The 18,357-nt window shown below is 38.0% G+C and overlaps 1 protein-coding gene across 4 annotated transcripts in view; it reads right to left on the bottom strand.

Annotated features, from left to right (window-relative positions):
• Nucleotides 1–18,357, bottom strand: part of veph1 (ventricular zone expressed PH domain-containing 1) — a 92,920-nt gene that overhangs the window by 70,183 nt on the left and 4,380 nt on the right. For all 4 annotated transcript variants that reach the window (XM_028464762.1, XM_028464763.1, XM_028464764.1 and 1 more), the window contains exons 2-4: nucleotides 11,162–11,636; nucleotides 10,845–11,063; nucleotides 5,908–6,082 (exon numbers count right to left, since the gene is read on the bottom strand). In XM_028464762.1, coding sequence (XP_028320563.1) covers nucleotides 5,908–6,082; nucleotides 10,845–11,063; nucleotides 11,162–11,302 — 535 coding nt within the window. In that variant the 5' untranslated portion in view covers nucleotides 11,303–11,636. The remainder of the gene's footprint in view (nucleotides 1–5,907; nucleotides 6,083–10,844; nucleotides 11,064–11,161; nucleotides 11,637–18,357) is intronic.

Genomic DNA, 18,357 nt, shown 5'->3' with positions numbered 1-18,357 from the left:
CACTGATTATTTCCATTGATTTTATTTTTTTTTTAACTTACAATACCTTCACTATAAAATTGAGTCACAAACTTTATTTTACAAAGCAAAAGCCATAAAGATGATCTATAGCAGTGGTTCTTTACATTTGTAAGCTTGGACCCAAATTTTCAGGTCCAAAGCAGTCTAGGGCCATTCAAATACACTATATAGTAGTAGTTTATTTATTTGGGCTCACTCTTTATATGATCTTTTCTACCAAAATATAGTCCACTTGAGTTTTCCAATACAAAACCCTGTCAAACACAATAAATGAGATACTGCAGACCTCACAAGTACCTTTATTTATTATTACAAAGTGCGTAAACGCACATACGACAAAATGCCTAAGAAGTTAAAGTTCAAGAAGTCAAAATGTAGGTGCTACCAGAAGATACTTTGACCCCTATTTAGGCAACCTAGTGTTCACCAGCATAAACAGGTTTTAAAACATCTGCGTTTTTACCACACAGAGGGCTCGTAATAGTGAGTAATGCAGTATGTGTGGGGGGGAGGTTCTGCCATGCCAAGTCAGAAAGACACGCACAGACCCAACGCATTCACACCGACACCCCATGCTGCACAATTCTGGGTGCAAAGGTCCCCTGCCTTTCTGACCACACTTTGAAATTGTTGTCATAGTTTTCGTAGACTACATTTTTTAAGTGACAATGACTAATTAAATTTTTACATTGTACTTTCCCTGCATGCCCCTGTGTTCCCATACCTGTAAGCTGCTGGAACTGTGAATTTTTCTTGGAGATGAATAAAGTATCTATCTATCTATCTATCTATCTATCTATCTATCTAATTGAATTGAATTGTAAATGTTCATACCAAAATATCTCAAAATTTAGTATTTGAAATCACTTACAATTCAATAAAAATTACATTGCAGTAATTTATTTTTCAATTACAACAAACATTTTAATTAGGCCATAAATGTAATTAATTATCAAATACACCATTTCAATTATAAATGACCCTATTATTTCTAAAGATGAGCCTTATAGGGCATTCAGATGATGTGTACAACCCTAGTTGTACGTCAGAGATTATTTCAAATAACCACAAAAGCTCCTTTTTTATTTTTTAAATGTTGTGTGATAACTTTAGTAACTCCTTACATAGATAGAATAGAAGATACTTTATTGTCATATATGTACAGCTACATACATTAAATTTGTTCTTTGCGTTTAACCCACCCCTGAGGAGCAGTGGGCAGCCACTGTGCGGCACCCAGGGAGCAATGAGGTTTAAGGGACTTGCTCAACATCCCACAGTGATGGCCCAGGTGAGATTCGAACCAGTGACCCTCTGATAACAGGCCCGCTTCCTTAACCACAGGGCCACCATTGCCTTTTTTAAATTATTTTTATATTTTTTTTAGAATTGAATACATTCAAAACAGCGAAGGCACAAAAATTACAGCATTCGTTTGTGAGTTGAAACACAAAGTACACTGTGACTTTCAAATCAAGTTTTAGTTGATGATGGAAGAAACTGTAAACAATCCTGAGGGGAAGGCAAAACAAGACCATATGGGCCTCTGTGTGTTTGTGTGTTTTTATTAGTCTTTTGTTGCTATTAAACCTGTACAATTTGTCCTGTTGTTATTTTCCTGAAATTGTTCAGCTTTCTCGTTTCCACACATTGACAAATATATTGGATAAGTTTGCATGAAGTTTGAGGAACAATTAGCCTTTGGAAGTCTGTTTACTTTGAGGTCTTGGAATAGAGATGTAGATCATCCAAACAAAGCTACATGTTCAGAGCGCAGTCAATGAGTCTCAGCAGTGGGAAGTTGAATTCCGAACTGGCCAGTGATCAAAATACTAACATAAATCATGTTTATTTTCATCTTCTGAGTACGCTTTATCATTGTATATGGTTTTTTTATGATTCACAAGCAAACTCAACAGACAGAGACATGAGCCACCTGGGCCAACCACTGTGTCATTGAATGAATCTAAAGCTAACAAATATTAAAGGACAATTAAATAAAACAAGAATCAGTTGTGGCTAAAAGGTATTTGTGTGTATGCCTTAATAATGTAAAAACCTACATTTGTTTTGTTTTCACGGGCTAAATTGTCCATTTTCTGCGTGTGATCTCTTCATAAATATTTTTTTTTTTAGTTTTCTCTTCAGCTGTTAGTGTTCCCCTTTTCCTTTCTTCTTTTCAGTCATTCCAGGGTTTCATTGTATTTCAATAGAGTTGTTAGTAAAAATGACTGTAAGAATGACGAAGGTATGTTAGTTCATCTTGGTTTCTAAGCATTTAAAACATTAATGAAAGTGTCTATTTATACGGACAACCCCTGGTGCTAGTGGTACGTTTACCGAAGTAGACGTACGTAGCGTCTTAGGGTTAGGGTTAGGGTTAGGTTATAACCCGATATCGCAACACTCTTTAGGGTTAGGGTTAGGTTTACGGTTAGGTTTAGTCTTAGTCACGTGACCTAAACTGACCAATGACTGACCTATCACGTGACCTAAACTGGACAAATAGGGGAGTTTCGTACGGATAGAATGTCGGTGTATTGATACGGCAACCGTCCAGATAGCCAGTTCCAACATTAATTTAGGCTAATTTTATTACAATTTCAGTCTCTTTAGAAGCTTAAAAATGTTGCCTAGGTTTATGTATTTCCAGTCCCACTTAAAATCATAGCACATAACATCATGTGGAATATACTTCACTGTTTTGCTCATGCTGATGATCATCATAGGACAAAGTACTTGCTAAAAAGATCGTGCAGTGACCCTCCATCCCATATTTAACTTGTCTTTAAAGGAATACATTCAAATATCCGAGGGCTTCGACACACATTCAAATGTAAAACTGCTTTGAGCCTCACAACTTTTCTTGTTCGATAGGCCCCTGATTATTGTTGTCTTTTTGGCAGGAATCACTGGATGCTTCTATTTTCATCCATTATTTTTATAAACCAAAGTATCTTCTACTTATCACAGAGCCAGCATCTGGCCAATGTTCCCATTTTAAAATGAAGTACAAAGATTGGTCCTGAGGTGTTTCATGTGCTGAGCTGCTGACAGCATCTCAGTCTGGCACCGTGTGAGGTGATTAACCCCCAGCAGCGTGTGTGCATGGGTGTGAATGGGTCTCAAGGGAGCGTACCAAACCCCTTTAGCACAGGGATAACTTTGGACGACGGGCCCTGAGGGACCTCCACCAAACAAATAGAAACCTGATCAGTTACTGCTATAAAACACAATTTGGAGCTAAGCTTTTAAGAGAGGAAGTTGAAGACATCAGTGATCAGATCATTGCCTGAGGACAGACTCTTTTTAGACAGATTAAAGATTCCCAAAGTCCATTTACATCACATTAGTTCTGCTCTCAGAGGGTTTAAACATAAGAACACAAGACAGATGCTGCTCTATTTATGACAGAGGATGGCAAGACTTTTGCAAGGGTTCCATGTGCGTAATGGTTATAGTTTAAAACTCACAAAGGAACCTAAAACCCCTTCTGAATGAGTCATTTTAAAATGCCCTTCTTTCTATCCACAGACACCTGATGACTATCCAATTCATCATCCTTAAAGGGGACAAAAGACAAAAACGGCAAAATGAAATGACTAATGAAAACTTTAGACTTAAATTAAATCACGTAGGCCATATCATCAAGGATCTAAAACGAGCACACAGCGCTAACATATGAAGTCTGAAGACGGTGCAACTGCTAATGCTAACAAAACAATGACAGGGACGTCTTATCATCACACTTTTTAGCGTTATTTACAGCTTACCGAAGTGCTCTGTTCGTCGTCTCCAAAGATAGAAGGAATTGAACCCTCAATCAGACAAAGTCCTTTGGCAAATCCTTCTTTATACTGGCGGAGGTTGCAGAAGCAGTCATCCTTGAAGTGCTTCGCGCACACAAAAACGACCTTACCCACAGATGTGGGTACATTTCCATGAAAACTAAAACTCAACCAGGCACTTTGAAAAGGTTCTGATGCTGAGAGACGTTGTAATGAAGCGTGTGGGTTACTACATCCAACAACCGAACATTTTAATTTCTCCTCTCGTAACTTCGGCATCCTTGAGCTTGGACTACAAAATAAAAGCGAGAAATAAAAATGGCGGATTGCTCGAAGTGTTGGACCTGGAGTTGATGTCCTAATTTGGCAGTTCCGCTGCAAATACTGTGATGTAATAGTTCAAAAAACGTAATAGAGAATAGAAAAATCGAAACAGATTGAAAAATATGAGCAAAACAGAATATAAAGATATCTACGGAGCACCTGAAGAGACTTATTTGATTTTTTCTGTACTTCTAAGCACTCTAAATATACAACGAAATGCATTTAAGGGCTAAAAAAGTGGATTTATCATGATATGTCCCCTTTAAAGGGGAAGTGAAACACAATTTTGATTACCGTAATTGGTAACAAAGCATTGACATTTCACCTACGTCTTGTCTTGTTTCGTTTTCCATTGGGATAAAAATGAAAAAAGGCATTACAAAGCTCATGCATGAAAAAACAACCTACACATAGGATGTAGAGTGCCGCAAACGAATGCACTGAAGTGTTTTTACTTCATTCTTACTGTGATTTCTTGTTTTTTTTTCAGCAGACAAGCAGGACAATGACTAGTTTCACACCATTTTTGTTTCCAGTAGGGATGTAACGATATCAAAAACTCATAATACAATATTGTCACGGTATTAAGGCCACCGTACGATATTACTGCGGTGTTGTCAAAAAAAAAAAAACAGATGACTTGCTCCAATCACATTTATTACTACCAACCAACAGGTATTTTCAAGTGCATAGGATGGTGCAGGAACACACTATTGCAACAACACATCATCAGTAGGGTAAAACTAACCTGTCTCACAACGGTCTAATCCAACAACAATAACAACAACAACAACAACAAAAACAACAACAACAACAGATGGGTGTAACTACGCAACGCCTCTTGTTATTTCTTGAGCCCTTGAGCTGTTCTAAGGGAGCTTGGTTGTAAATGCTTTCTTCAGAGTTTTTTGACCAGAGTGGATTGTTTGACACAAACCTGAAACTTTTTGGGATGCTGGGTTGTTAAGTGCCTTCTCATGTTGCTCATATTTCCAGAAGAGTAGCACATGGTACACTTACAGTCTTTTGCATTGATGCAGTGAAACCAAAATGTTTCCACACCTCTGACTTTTAAGCCACTGCATCATGCACAATTTCATCAAACTCCTCAGTTTCTCGCTCTGCTGGCTGCCACTATCCGTCATGTTTCCTTTCCCCTCTGACCTCGCACTGTTGCACGCTATTGGCTCAACCGCCTGTAACCTATGACGCCGTTGCAATGCATTATGGTACTTGTAGTTTACTGTGATCTGAAAATGTCCGCTACAGCCAACCAAAAAACTTAATTTGAAGCGCAACAGCTCATTATTTTAAATCGTGACATAAACATGACGATATTGAGGCCCTTGAAATTCCGCGGTATTGCGATATCGTCAATATCGTGACATTCCTAGTTCCCAGTATTCCCAGTGATATTAGAATGTACAAATCCAACAAATGCCGAGTTGAAAACAAACTTTCATTGATCAGCAGTTTTAAATATAAACTTCAGTCCAATAAACAGTTGATTCCATTGTTTCAGGGCTGCAGATCCCTCATGGTATACCACTATTATATTTCTGAACCAAACCCCCATTTACTATTAAAAAATAATTTATCCATCCCTAACCATGAGTTTTTTACACTGTATTGTTTCAAACTGACCTCAAACTTGTGGAAATGGACATTTTTCGTCAAACCGTGACACCCCCTCACAGCTCAAAACACATACATTGTTTTTAGGCAGTGTAACCCACAGTTTGTTAAAAAGAGAAAATCCTTTTTGTTGTCCTACCGTTTAGCACGCTGATTGTTACGGCCTCGGTGTGTCCTGCCAGCAGATCAGCTTTAGCAATAGCTGCCAGTGAGAGATAACTGGACATGTTCCTGCTCAGCTCTCTGCTTCCTCTCTGCAGAAACCTCACAGCCACCGGCACCGCCAGCACCATGACCGAGGGACAGCTGTAGTTCTAAAGACACACAAAGAGAGAAAATGGTGAGGACATACCCTGATGGCACACATATATCTCGCCGACGTCTGCACAATGAATGAAGTTGCATCGGCGAGATGTATTATGGAGAGCGTTTGCTCATTGGGCAGACGTTGTGGAGACATCGGCGTTTGGACGATGGATTAAAGATGCTCAGTGCGGCCTCTCTACAGCTTATATTAACCTTTATTTAGCTTGGATCATTCAATTAGTATAAATATCTCCATATCCATAGTCGAGTATTTACTTAAATCTGATAGGAATATGGCAATACCAGAACAACAATAAAAAAAAATAACAATATACTACTAGTAAATAGCTTATTATGTGTGGAATAAAGAGAGACAGAGTTCATGATCATAAATGTATTTTCAGCAGCATAGCCAAAAGAGCCCCAGCACAAAAACAGCTTCATGGAAGTGACATTTTACAGTTCTACAATTTTATAAGTGGTATCACTGATTCGGGGGAAAAAACACACACAAAATGATGCATTAGGAGAAGAATGCCGACGCACAGTCTGAGGCTGACATCAGAGAGACGTACTGTATGCGTGCTATCTGGGGTGTAATCATCAAAAGCTAAAAAACACATGCCATGTAAAATATTTTTTTAACAATCGACTGGATTTAAAAAACTTTATCATTAGAATTGTGAAATTATTGACAAAGCACCGGCGGTGGTACAGCTGCTGCTCTGGCACGGATAGAACAACTCTGCAGAGAGGATCATGAGTGCCCACCTGTCAGCTCATTAGTAGATATTTACAAAGACAGATGTGTCAAAAAAAGGTGCATACTCTTTATTTCTTCATCTTTGTTTTAAGACCATGTCTGTACTTTTTCAATGTTACTGAATGACTGAGCATGATTACCTAAGTATGATATAACAGTGTCTTGTTTTGATTAAACAATGTAAACAAAATGGAACTAAGGACTTTTAAAATTACAAAGTCCATCTTTCACTACTGTGCTGCCCCAATCTGATAATTTGTTGTGAATTATATGTTATTCATTTTATTACAATTTACTATAAAGTTGTTGTTTTCCTTGTTCTTATTTACACATATCACCATCCATCTTCTACACTTGCTAATGATGATAAGGTTTGCTGGGCACTGGTGCCAATCTTGGCTAACATTGGATTCATATAAGGGACTGGCAGTCCGTTGTAAGACACACAGCCATAATTAGATATTCACCCACTAATATATTCCTTTCAAATGTGGCATTCACTGATAAAATAAATTGAAATTCTAAAATAAAAGTCAATGAGAGCCATAGTTGCACTGAACAGCAATTAAATCATTAAAATACTGTGATTAGTGTAAGAAAAAACCCTATGAGATGATAAATCATGCACCAAACTTTGTTTATAGTCCAGGTTGAAATATCAGTTACCTCCAGCAGCACAATTCATGCCAAATAAAGCCAAGTCCAAAGCAGACTAACATATCGTAGCCAATAAAAAGCATGTGATATAAATGAAGCCAAACAACACAGTCTATAATGTCTATAATGGTGTGGGAGGAGTTTATTCTCTCAACGTTCACAGAGGAAGATGGAGGTGGATGGAAATTTCAAATGCTGCAGCACCCTCCACAGGGCAGTCTGATTCCAAAACATTACAAACTCTATACCAGCAGCACCACCTTCCATCACATCTACTTCACACTCAGAGAGCCTAATGTGCATTAAAACTTTGTGTTGAAGTCGAAGGTGATTATCTTTGGTAACAGGGAGAAGAGGACTGCTGCCAGCGAGTACCTTGAGTCTCCAACTTTAAAAGCTAAAGAGCAAGTCTGAAACCTTGGTGTTCTGATTGACTCAGATCTTACATTCAGCAGTCAGATCAAATCAATCACAAAACCAGCCTTCTACCACCTAAAGAACATCTCCAAAGTGAAAGGTTTAATGACAGAAAGATCAGGAGAAACTGGTCCATGCTTTTATCTCCAGCAGACTGGACTATTGCAAAACTAAGAGAAAACCAAACACATAGAAAACACATTGGAGGAGGACTGAGATAATGCAGAATTTGAAATCTGATTGTAGAAGAGCTAAGCACAAATGGAGAACAACAAATCTCCAAATGAATCTAGAACTGCACAAAATAAGTCTGCATAAACTCAATTCAATGATGGCTTGTTCAAAGCGAGGCAGCAATACTTTTCTGAAATTAATGCCAAAAACGTCAACAACTCTTGCACATTGTTTTCTGTAATTGAAAAGCTCAAAAAAACCCTTCTCAGATAGCCCCTGAATTAATGTCAACTGGAAAATGCAATGAATTTGCTGTATATTTCAATGAAAAAATACAATCAATAAGATCAAACATCATCTCGATCTTTAAAAGCTAAAGAACAAGTCAAAAACCTTGTTGTTCTGATTGACTCAGATCCGACGTTCAGCAGTCAGATTAAATCTATCACCAAAACAGCCTTCTACCACCTAAAGAACATCTCCAGAGTGAAAGGTTTAATGACAGAAAGATCAGGAGAAACTGGTCCATGCTTTTATCTCCAGCAGATTGAACTATTGTAATGGTCTTCTGACAGGAATCCTGCAAATAAGCATCAAACAGTTACAGCTGGTTCAGAACACTGCAGCTTGGGTCTTAACCAGAACAAAGTATTTACACTGGCTCCTCAGAATAGACTTTAAAGTTCTGCTGCTGGTGTATAAATCTGTGAATGGGTTTGGTCCAGAATATATCAGTGTCAGGTATGAACCAACAGGTCTCTCAGATCTATTGACACAGGTCAGATGGTGGAGCCCAGAGTTCACAGCAAACATGATCACACTGCTTTTAGTTGTTATGCTGCAAAGAAGTGGAACAAACTGCCAGCAGACCTGAAGTCAGCATCACATGTAAACATTTTTAAATCAAAATTAAATGCACTCTTTTCCTCTACTGTGTAAGTGTAAATGTTTTTATTGATTTTTAAACTGTTAATTGTTTTCTGTTGCAACTTTTAATCATATAAAGCTTGCCTTGTGTATGTATAAATACATTTTCCTTGCCTTGCCTTGCTTTGAAGTCATATTATAGTAGGGGTGTCCAAACGAGCTCCTTATGAGCTACTAATCCAGCAGGTTTTAACCGTCTCACTGCAGCTGATGCTCGATAGCAGACTTTCTGTAGAGCTGCATGAAGACACTTCATCAGAATCAGGACTGTTAACATCTAAAACCTGCTTAATTACAAGTCCAAGACCAAGACGACCAGGTTTGGACAGCCCTACAGTTATACAGTACTATCCCTGCTGATGTGTTTTTCATCTGCCACATGGTGGCAGTGCAGATAATGCCTTCATCAAAATTCCTGAGATTACAGTAAAGCCTTCATTTACCTTTTTTGTAGTTAGAATAAATGTAACAGATTAAAGCCATTCAAAGAGGTTGAATATGAGTAGTGATAATGAAAAAGAGGAGGGAAAACTGGAACGAAGTTAAAAACTGTTTCAGGGTGACAGATATACAGTATTAAGAGGGAAAATGTGACATCAAAGCAAGGAGCTGCTGTTAGAACTGTGTGTGTGTGTGTATGCGTGTGTGTGTGTGTGTGTGTGTGTGTGTGTGTGTGTGTGTGTGTGTGTGTGTGTGTGTGTGTGTGTGTGTGTGTGTGTGTGCCGAGTGCCTTTACTGAAGAAATTGCTCTGATTACGGTGGTATGAGGCCCACAATCCCATGGATGAGTAAGGAGTGAGGGTGAAGGTGAGCGAGAGAGTCCATGCTTTTAAGCCTTTTAGAAGTCTGTTGGGGAAAGTTGGCAAGATTCAAATTTACATTTTCAAGCCCCTTTGGCAGTGATTACATAAAGCACATTTGCACTTGCAGCAAAAATCCTGCACTGGGTATCATGCATCATTAATCTGTAGGTTCATTGCACAGCTGGTAACGTTTTTTTCTTTTTTTTTTTGATCATCACTTTCTACTTTTTTCATCTCATCAACCAACATTTCACACAAGCTCATACTTTTTAAGCTTCAAGATTCATGGGATTTTCTAGTGATTCCTTGAGTGGGATTACACAAACTATGGATCAGGCCCCAATATTAGCAACCTCTCATTGGCTACAATTGAATTTTAAACCTCGGCTGATGGGAATCACTAAATGGCCTGTGGAGTGAATGAGTGCAATTGTGAGTGTTTTTTTACTGCTTATAATTAAATGTAACATGAAACAGAAATTACGAAATAAGAAAAAATGGGGTGTTCTTTATCAGGACTCATTAATGTGAGTTTATAATGTTTAAGATGTCACCAAATTTCTCTTTTTGATGTTAAGATGAAAAGGTTAGGGAACCTGCTGTGCTAAGCAGTGATTCAATACAACCTTCATTTTTTATGTCAAGTATTACATTAAGACATTAGTACACTTTTGCTTTTGTTACATGTTGATGGTACAGGATGACTACTGATGATACAGGATTGGATTTTAACTAGTGGCAGCGTTTAAAGAAAAAACATCATCCCCTTACTAACCTCTAAATTTATTTTTTCTCTTCTGAAAATGTAAAAAAAAATTTTAAAAATGTAATAATAATAATAATAATAAATAAATAAATAAAAGAACAGAAAAATTACTCATTCATCAAATTTAACTATATTCTAAATAAATATAAAGTTCACAAAAAATATATAAAAATCAACTCCTGTTAAGTTTTAGTTTTGTTGTATTGCTTGTGTGTGTGTGTGTGTGTGTGTGTGTGTGTGTGTGTGTGTGTGTGTGTGTGTACCTGTAGAATACAGCTGGTGATATCAGAGGCGATCTTGGCATGCGGCGTGTCCTCTGCGCTTTCTGCTTGAGGGGTGAGGTTATGCTCCAGACATGACTCCCACAGTCCCACCAGTGCCGTGCTGTGTCTACCGATGGATCCAGTCTCCCTGATGGCTGTGGTGATACGTGTCACACAGATCTCCACCACGGCCTGGTCGTTGTCGTTGGTCAAATAGTCCTGTCACCCAGCGAACGGGGTAAGAATATTACAGAATTATGTATTTTCTCAAAGAATGAAAAACCCAATCATGCCGTTGTGTTTGTGTGTCCACTAACTGGTGAGCAGGAGATGGTCTTAATCTGATCCAGAGCTTGAGACAGGCAGTCCTCGATCTCATCGTCCTCCAAAGAGAAAAGATCCCCTGCTCGGGAAAGGTCTCGCTGACCCAACACCTGGCTAAACAACTGGTGCATCATGGCCTGGGTTCAGATCACCTTTTACACGCCTGGTTCTACCACAAACATTGTCCACAATAATGTGCGTGAATATGGAAAGACTTTTTAAATATTTTTTGGAAGTAAAAGCATTTGGTGCATTCAGATTAGGATTAAAGAAAAAAACAAAAATCTGGGCGCTTGGATGAGAACAGCTGAGTAACACTTTTCAAAGTCCACGTGAGGGAAATGTGTTATTTAGTGACTTGCAGGATGTTGAATCAGTTGGTCTCAGCCTCTCCGTGGGTCTGTCTGAGGTCTGTTACCATGGAGACAAGGCATGGTCTGAACAGGACTGTCTCTCTACTGCAGAGTCCTGGAGAACATAGGAAGAAGGTGACCTTAGTCAGTAAGTGTTTGAGACTGTCTGGACATGTCCTTGTGAGGACATTTTTAATTAGATGATGAGCACTTTGCAATGAACATTTACAAAACTGCTTTGTGTGTCTACAGTTCCTCCTTATGCTCACTTTACAATTTTTCACTTCAAATTTGGCCCATTTCACCTCATCATGTTTCAGTTTACCCAATTCTATTTTGTTGTCGTTTCAATGTTTTTTTCAACATCAAAAACAAATGGTGCATTTATCATTAAACTGTCAAATTAAATAATAAAAAAGTTAAACTCTTAAAAAATAAAAAAAAAAGTAACCACATACATCTATCAACGTGTCCAGTATGCTTTTAAAAAAAGAATGAAGTGCAATTACCTGCAATTACCTTACTCCTTAATGCTAAAATGCATTAAGGAGTAAGGTAGTTTAACAAGGTCTGATGTGCTTCACTGACACCTAGCGCAATTAAATGTTTTTTTTTTCTTTAAAAAAAATGATTAAAAAAATCTATTGAGACATTTTTTGGATTGATACGATAATCGCGCAGTGAAATATCGCGATATATCGCCAAATTTATTTTTTCTTACACCCTTATTAACTACGATGTGATATTATCCCACATCCTTTATTCAGGCAACTTTTTTTCAGTAAATTTGATCTCCTCACACATGCCAACTGTCAGTCTTCCTCAGGGATAATTGCTTTCATAAAGAAAGCATTGAAGCATCTAAAAGAAGACAAAATGAAATTGCTGGAATTATCAAAGGTCCATCAGTTCGCAAAATTTTGTAGTGAGATTTTGAGCAGGATTTAACTTTTTCGTCTCTTTGTTAGTTATACAACCACTCGTTAATGGGAATAATAGAGTTAAATGTATGATATTGTCACATAATATGTATTTGATGTATTCCATGTCATATTACCATTTCTGCTAGCTCTTGAAAAACAAAGTCAAATAAATACATTAATTATTGCCAATTATGTTTCAAGAAAAGAAAAATAAATCAGTTTTGATTTCAATACTTTGCGTTTTTTACCAATATAAAGTGTAAAGGATATGTAATATTATTATTATTATCATCATTATAAATACTTACACACGTTACAAGAGGCAAATAACATGTTGGAGTCCTCAAAGCCCCCTTTTTTTTTAAAAGCAATAAATCTCAGCAAAGTTAGCTGACAAACTGTATACATCGCCAAACCTATAGCATTGCTTAATCTATAGATAATAAAAAAAACATACACTATTGTGCTAATTAAAAAGCCTACATACATACATACATACAGTACATACATAACAGTGAGCCAGTAAAGAGACCATTAAAGATCCCTTATGATGGGTCGTGTTGACAGTGGAAAAAACACAATATCAGCTGTAAACAGTTTTGTTTCGAGGGAATCAAATCCATCCAAAGAAAGCGGCTTATGTGTATTCTATACCTCAACAACTGAAATAAATGCCTACTTTGAAAATCTAACAATGGCCACCATTAAAGAATACCTACATAAAATTGTGGATCTATATCATAATATAAGTTTATATACGTTCAATGTTTCACCAAGAAAACAAAGTCCTATGGTCTGTTATGAATGAAGTTGAAGTTGTAAGAATTCAAAACTAGCATGTTAACCATTTACATGCTCCCACAACCGTTTCTTTGAGCCTCCTTCAAACATTAAAACAACAACACTTTGATGGGAGGAGCAAAGGTTTAGACACACCCACTCACTGATTCAGTGTATAGTGCCTAAAAACTTAATTTCCCTTAATGTCACAGTCTCAATAACGTTTGAAGTTTCTTTTGAAGTGACTACTGTAGCCTGTGATCAGGGCTCTGCCTCCACTGGGACACACACACGCAAGCGCACACACACACGCACACACACACTGTTTTTTCTGGAAGCTGTGTTGGAGTGAGACCAAGCCCGACCAATGGAGAACACAAAGCTGAGCACTTGGGAGAACGTTATCTTTTTCCTCAAGCTGCAAACAGCCATGGAAGCATCAAGCATGCTGCATATTGCCAGGATACCTCAGTTGGAAATGTTACTGGGCTGAGCCAGCACTCAAGAACCAAAACAACTATAAAAACAGAGCAATGCAGATGTAAATACGTGTGTGTGTGTGTGTGTGTGTGGGACAAAAATGTATTTAGTCAGCCACCAATTGTGCAAGTACTCCCACTTAAAAAGATGAGAGAGGCCTATAATTTTCATAATAGGTATACCTCAACTATGAGACAAAATGAGAAAAAAAAAATCCAGATATACAGTATATTCACTATATACAGTATGTGTGTACACAGACACACACGTTTACGCATTTGTGCATGATACTAGTCTCTACTCATTGTATGATGTAATAAAATGTTAAAATGTTTTGTCTTCCCCAAAATGTAATACATTTTTACGTTATTGACCAGTTTTTAAGCATATTTGACAATATTGCAAAGCCATTTTTTTTAATATTTTTTTTCTCCTTTTGTGTATTGTTTAAAGGCAGGGTAGGTGATTTTCGAAAGCTAGCATAATTTTGAATGTAGCCTCCCCTATGGCTCCGCCTTTACCCCCCTCCCCCCTCCCCTCTGTGCTCCGTCTCACTCGCATGCACGAGCACCGCTGCTCCAATAGCGGAGCTCAGCTCATCGCTTGTATTGTGTATAAACTTTGTTGTCTCATATCTCATTCAGCGGTAAGTAAACACTAAACATTATTATATATATTAAAAAAATGTGACTAAAAACTGTGACTGTTTTCCCGAGCAGGGAGACGTGAATGGTTAAAAAAAAAAAATGAACCGTCTTTTTTCATTGGTCGAAGTTATTACAGGTTTACAGCTGCTATAGACGACAGATTTTCTTCGTTCCTTTTTCAGAGCACATAAGATCATAATTTGTGTTGAAACAATAAGAAAATTTCAACCAAAAACTTAAAAAGTGTATCTGAAGAAAATTACCTACCATAGCTTTAAATGTACTTTGTATTATAGATATGTTCTTGACCGTTACACACTGATAACTGCTCTCCTAGGGGTGTTACGAGAGGGAGGGAGGGAGGGAAGAAAGGCTTCGGGGGGGGGGAAAAACCAAAAAAAAGGAAGTTCTCTTTTTTTCTGCATTACGCTGTGTTGTATTGTTACCTGTGAAACTGCTTCCAATAAAAAGATGTTGAACAGCATACGTGTTTGACGTCATGAGTGCCTACGTGCACTGAGATGTTTATACTGAGCATGCACAATAAATGTTTACGGAAGTTACCGGACCAAAGAGACAATGGTGGTGTGTTACTTCTCTTCCGTGAAACATGAGTAGATGCTATTTAACCACCTTGGTGACTGTGATAACGATAGACTGCTGCAGAAATGTCTAAAGCTACACCACTTATTACATTTCAAGTTTTATTTATTATTTTTTTACCATTTGGGTCTTGTTACATTTCGGGTTATTGTTACATATCGGACATTAACATTTAATCAAGGTCCTTTCAAAAGTGCCTTGACTAAACTTTACATTTGAAACATTCATTCCTCATTACACTAATAAATTTGATCTTGCCTGATATTTCCTATCCTTTGATGAGGCAGCAGCACAGTGTAAGCATTTTTTTTTTCTAAAGTCATTCACTAATCTTCAGAATGACTTCAGGAAGCCAGTCTGCCACAGAGCTAACACACAGTGTCAACCACAACACCACCACAGCTGCTTTCTTTTCAGCAGTCTATCATAAATGTTTGGAGGAAATACTAAAATGAACCAAAATACTGACCTGAGTTCACTTCATTGAAGGCATTGGCAACATTACAGATGGAAATGACCAGAGGAAACATAAACATCAAAATGTGATTGTGCCTGCTGCTAGACACAGAACAAGACTGAGAGAAAGCTATATGTTAATGTTTAATGTTTCAGTCGTCTCAATTCACAGTGTGAATTTACATTGTTCTCCCAAAATCTTTTACTAACAGACACACACACACACACATGCTAAACAATTATTAATATTTCTTGGATAACAAAAATATAAATTAATATTCATTCTATCATCAAGGTTCATATTTATTAGAAATATTTCATTAGTAAGGATGGGACGATTTATTATTGTATCGCCATATTAAATCGTCACAAGTAGAGCTGGGTATCATGGCCAATTTCCTGAATCGATACATTCCGATTAAGAAGGTTCTGAATCGATTCATCACGGTTTGATTTTAATTCCGTATTGTTTGATTGATCTTTCAAATTTTTACTTGGATATTAATGAGATAGTTCCAAACCTCTGACTTAATTTAGGCCGGCTTATCCAGAGTTTGCACTGTGCGCCAGACTATAGCATAATAGTACTGGGGTTAGAGTAAAATAAAAATAAAAAACGACATCAGCTCCTGTGAATTGTTTTGGGGAAATTTTGAAATAGATTTTCTTACTCAGCTCTTTTCATAACACATATTGTCGTTGGTACAAGTGGTATGGCGATATTCCTCCATCCAGTTCTGCAGAGGTGGTTTTTAACTCACTCAAATCCAAACGCTCAGTGCCATTGACGAGATATTATCTCGATATAATGCAAATATCGTCATTTGCATTTTTTTCACGAGGATTACTAGAAAACACAGTGGCGGAGGTCCCTCATCAATATCTAAGCTGTGGGGTGATGTAGTGACCGACTGTGCCCTGAAGATGGCAGAAGTGCATCTTTAGATGAGATATTAGCCACTGATGCTACTCAGCAAAGGAGGAAGAAGCAGGAACGAGTGAGATTATGGCGCTACAGAGAGATATTGTAGGGTATCCAGCAGCTCACAGCTCCACATACTAACACAGAACATGTGTGGACCTGAGTGGATTATTGATAATGTTGCGATGGTGAGATAAAACCATCAACTAACCAGGCCAAACGGGTCATCCCTGCGTGTCGGGAGGAGGGGGGGTACAAAATACCCCGAGCCTGTGAGCCAGATAGCAAAATAATAGGTGACACGTAGGAGGTAGCAGCGCACCTTTGGAGGAGAGATCATCCATGCTAAGCAGAGCTCAGAGGGATAGGAGGAAAGGCGTTTTTGAGACAGAAAATGGTGCTACGTACAGAGTTGACGTTCCCAGCAGCGCACACTCGACCAGAGCATGTGTAGAACTCATGGATAGTGTATATCGATAAATATAAAAGATGAGGGATAAATAAAGGATAGATAGAGAATAAGGATAAATATTATAAATAAATATACAGTGCAGCAGGTAATATTGTCTTCATGGAGGTGGTGGACCATTATAACTAATTGTCTCTAACAAATTGTCTAATCAAACCCACAAATAAATAAATAGAATTGTAATTTTTTCCTTTACAGCTTTGCAATAAATGTAATTATTATTTAACAAATAATCAGATCAATTGTAATGAAATGAGTCCAAACTATTATTATATTTGTTTATTTAACTATTATCCATTTAAATAAAATGTTTCTGGCTAAATAATAATAAAGGGCAAGCAGTTTGGCAGTAATAAACATAAACCACACCATAGGTGAAAAACTATTATTATTGCCCGCCCAGGGAGTAACTCGTGTCAGTACTACCACTGCTGTTCTGCTTGGTAAAACATCAGCTATATACAAATGTCTGCTGTTTTCTAATTTTTATGACACGTGTTCTGATAAATCAGGTAAAAACTGTACCTGCTACAGATGAAAACAAAGAATGTGTTGCCCACGCTCCATTGAGCAGCTTTAACAATGAAGAATAAAACTCGACCGACTGTCCTTTCATGATTCCTGCTGTGTTATGTAATGTCACAGCACAGATGGCTAAACGGCATGAAAAAAAAAATGAACCTGAGGAATTTCAGCTCTTAAACAATCAGCTAGTTACTATTAATCGCTCAACTACGGCTCAGCAGGCTGAGGAATGCAGCCTTTAAACACACACACACGCACACGCACACACACAGTCATGTTTTAAATCCTTCTGAGAACATTGTGCTGTTTTAAATCGACTTCCGGAGACATTCCTTGATGAAAGTAGCTTTGAACTACAGTTTTACACACTCGGATTAGAACTTCCCCTTCAAGTGTTGGCCTTACATTATTGAACTTGTTTTTAGGTGTAGAATAAAATCACAAAATCCAAAAATTTTAAATATCCCCATAATTAGACAAATACTTGTCTCAGTAAAAAGATGTTAGTATTGGATTCTTTATTTTTTCTTCTTCTTTGTTGGTATGTTCTCTTTAAACACTTCAACACACACTACATAAATTCTTCTGGTCAAAGGCACCCACACAATGCAGGGGAGTGGGCCACTGGGTGAGAGGTGGTGTCTGGGGGGAGGGGGGTATACACTGGGGGTGACAGGCTATATGAGGACAATGTGACTAAAGGGCCTCCTTCTTTCTTAGCCTCCAACACTACTACTTTCTCCACTCAGCGAGAGGAAAGAGAAAGACAGAGAGCTGTGAACACAGACTCTTTTGTACGACCTATGGAGGCAGACCCTCTCCCTCTGCCCCTCGCCTCCTCCTTCCTGGCTGTCCCTCTGCTCAGTCGGCCCTATCTGTCTGTGTAATGAGCACCTGCTCGGCCTGGAAGACGTCTCACACACGGATACTGGAGAGAAGCTGTGGGTGAATGGTGACGAGAGAAAAGACCTTGAAAGAAATAGCTTTGCATTCCACAGTTGTTTCAGATGTTACGAATTAACATGCAGTGC

The sequence above is a fragment of the Gouania willdenowi genome, chromosome 13, assembly GCF_900634775.1.
Source record: "Gouania willdenowi chromosome 13, fGouWil2.1, whole genome shotgun sequence".
Taxonomy (NCBI): Eukaryota; Metazoa; Chordata; class Actinopteri; order Blenniiformes; family Gobiesocidae; genus Gouania; species Gouania willdenowi.
This window is presented reverse-complemented; position numbering and strand designations above follow the sequence as displayed.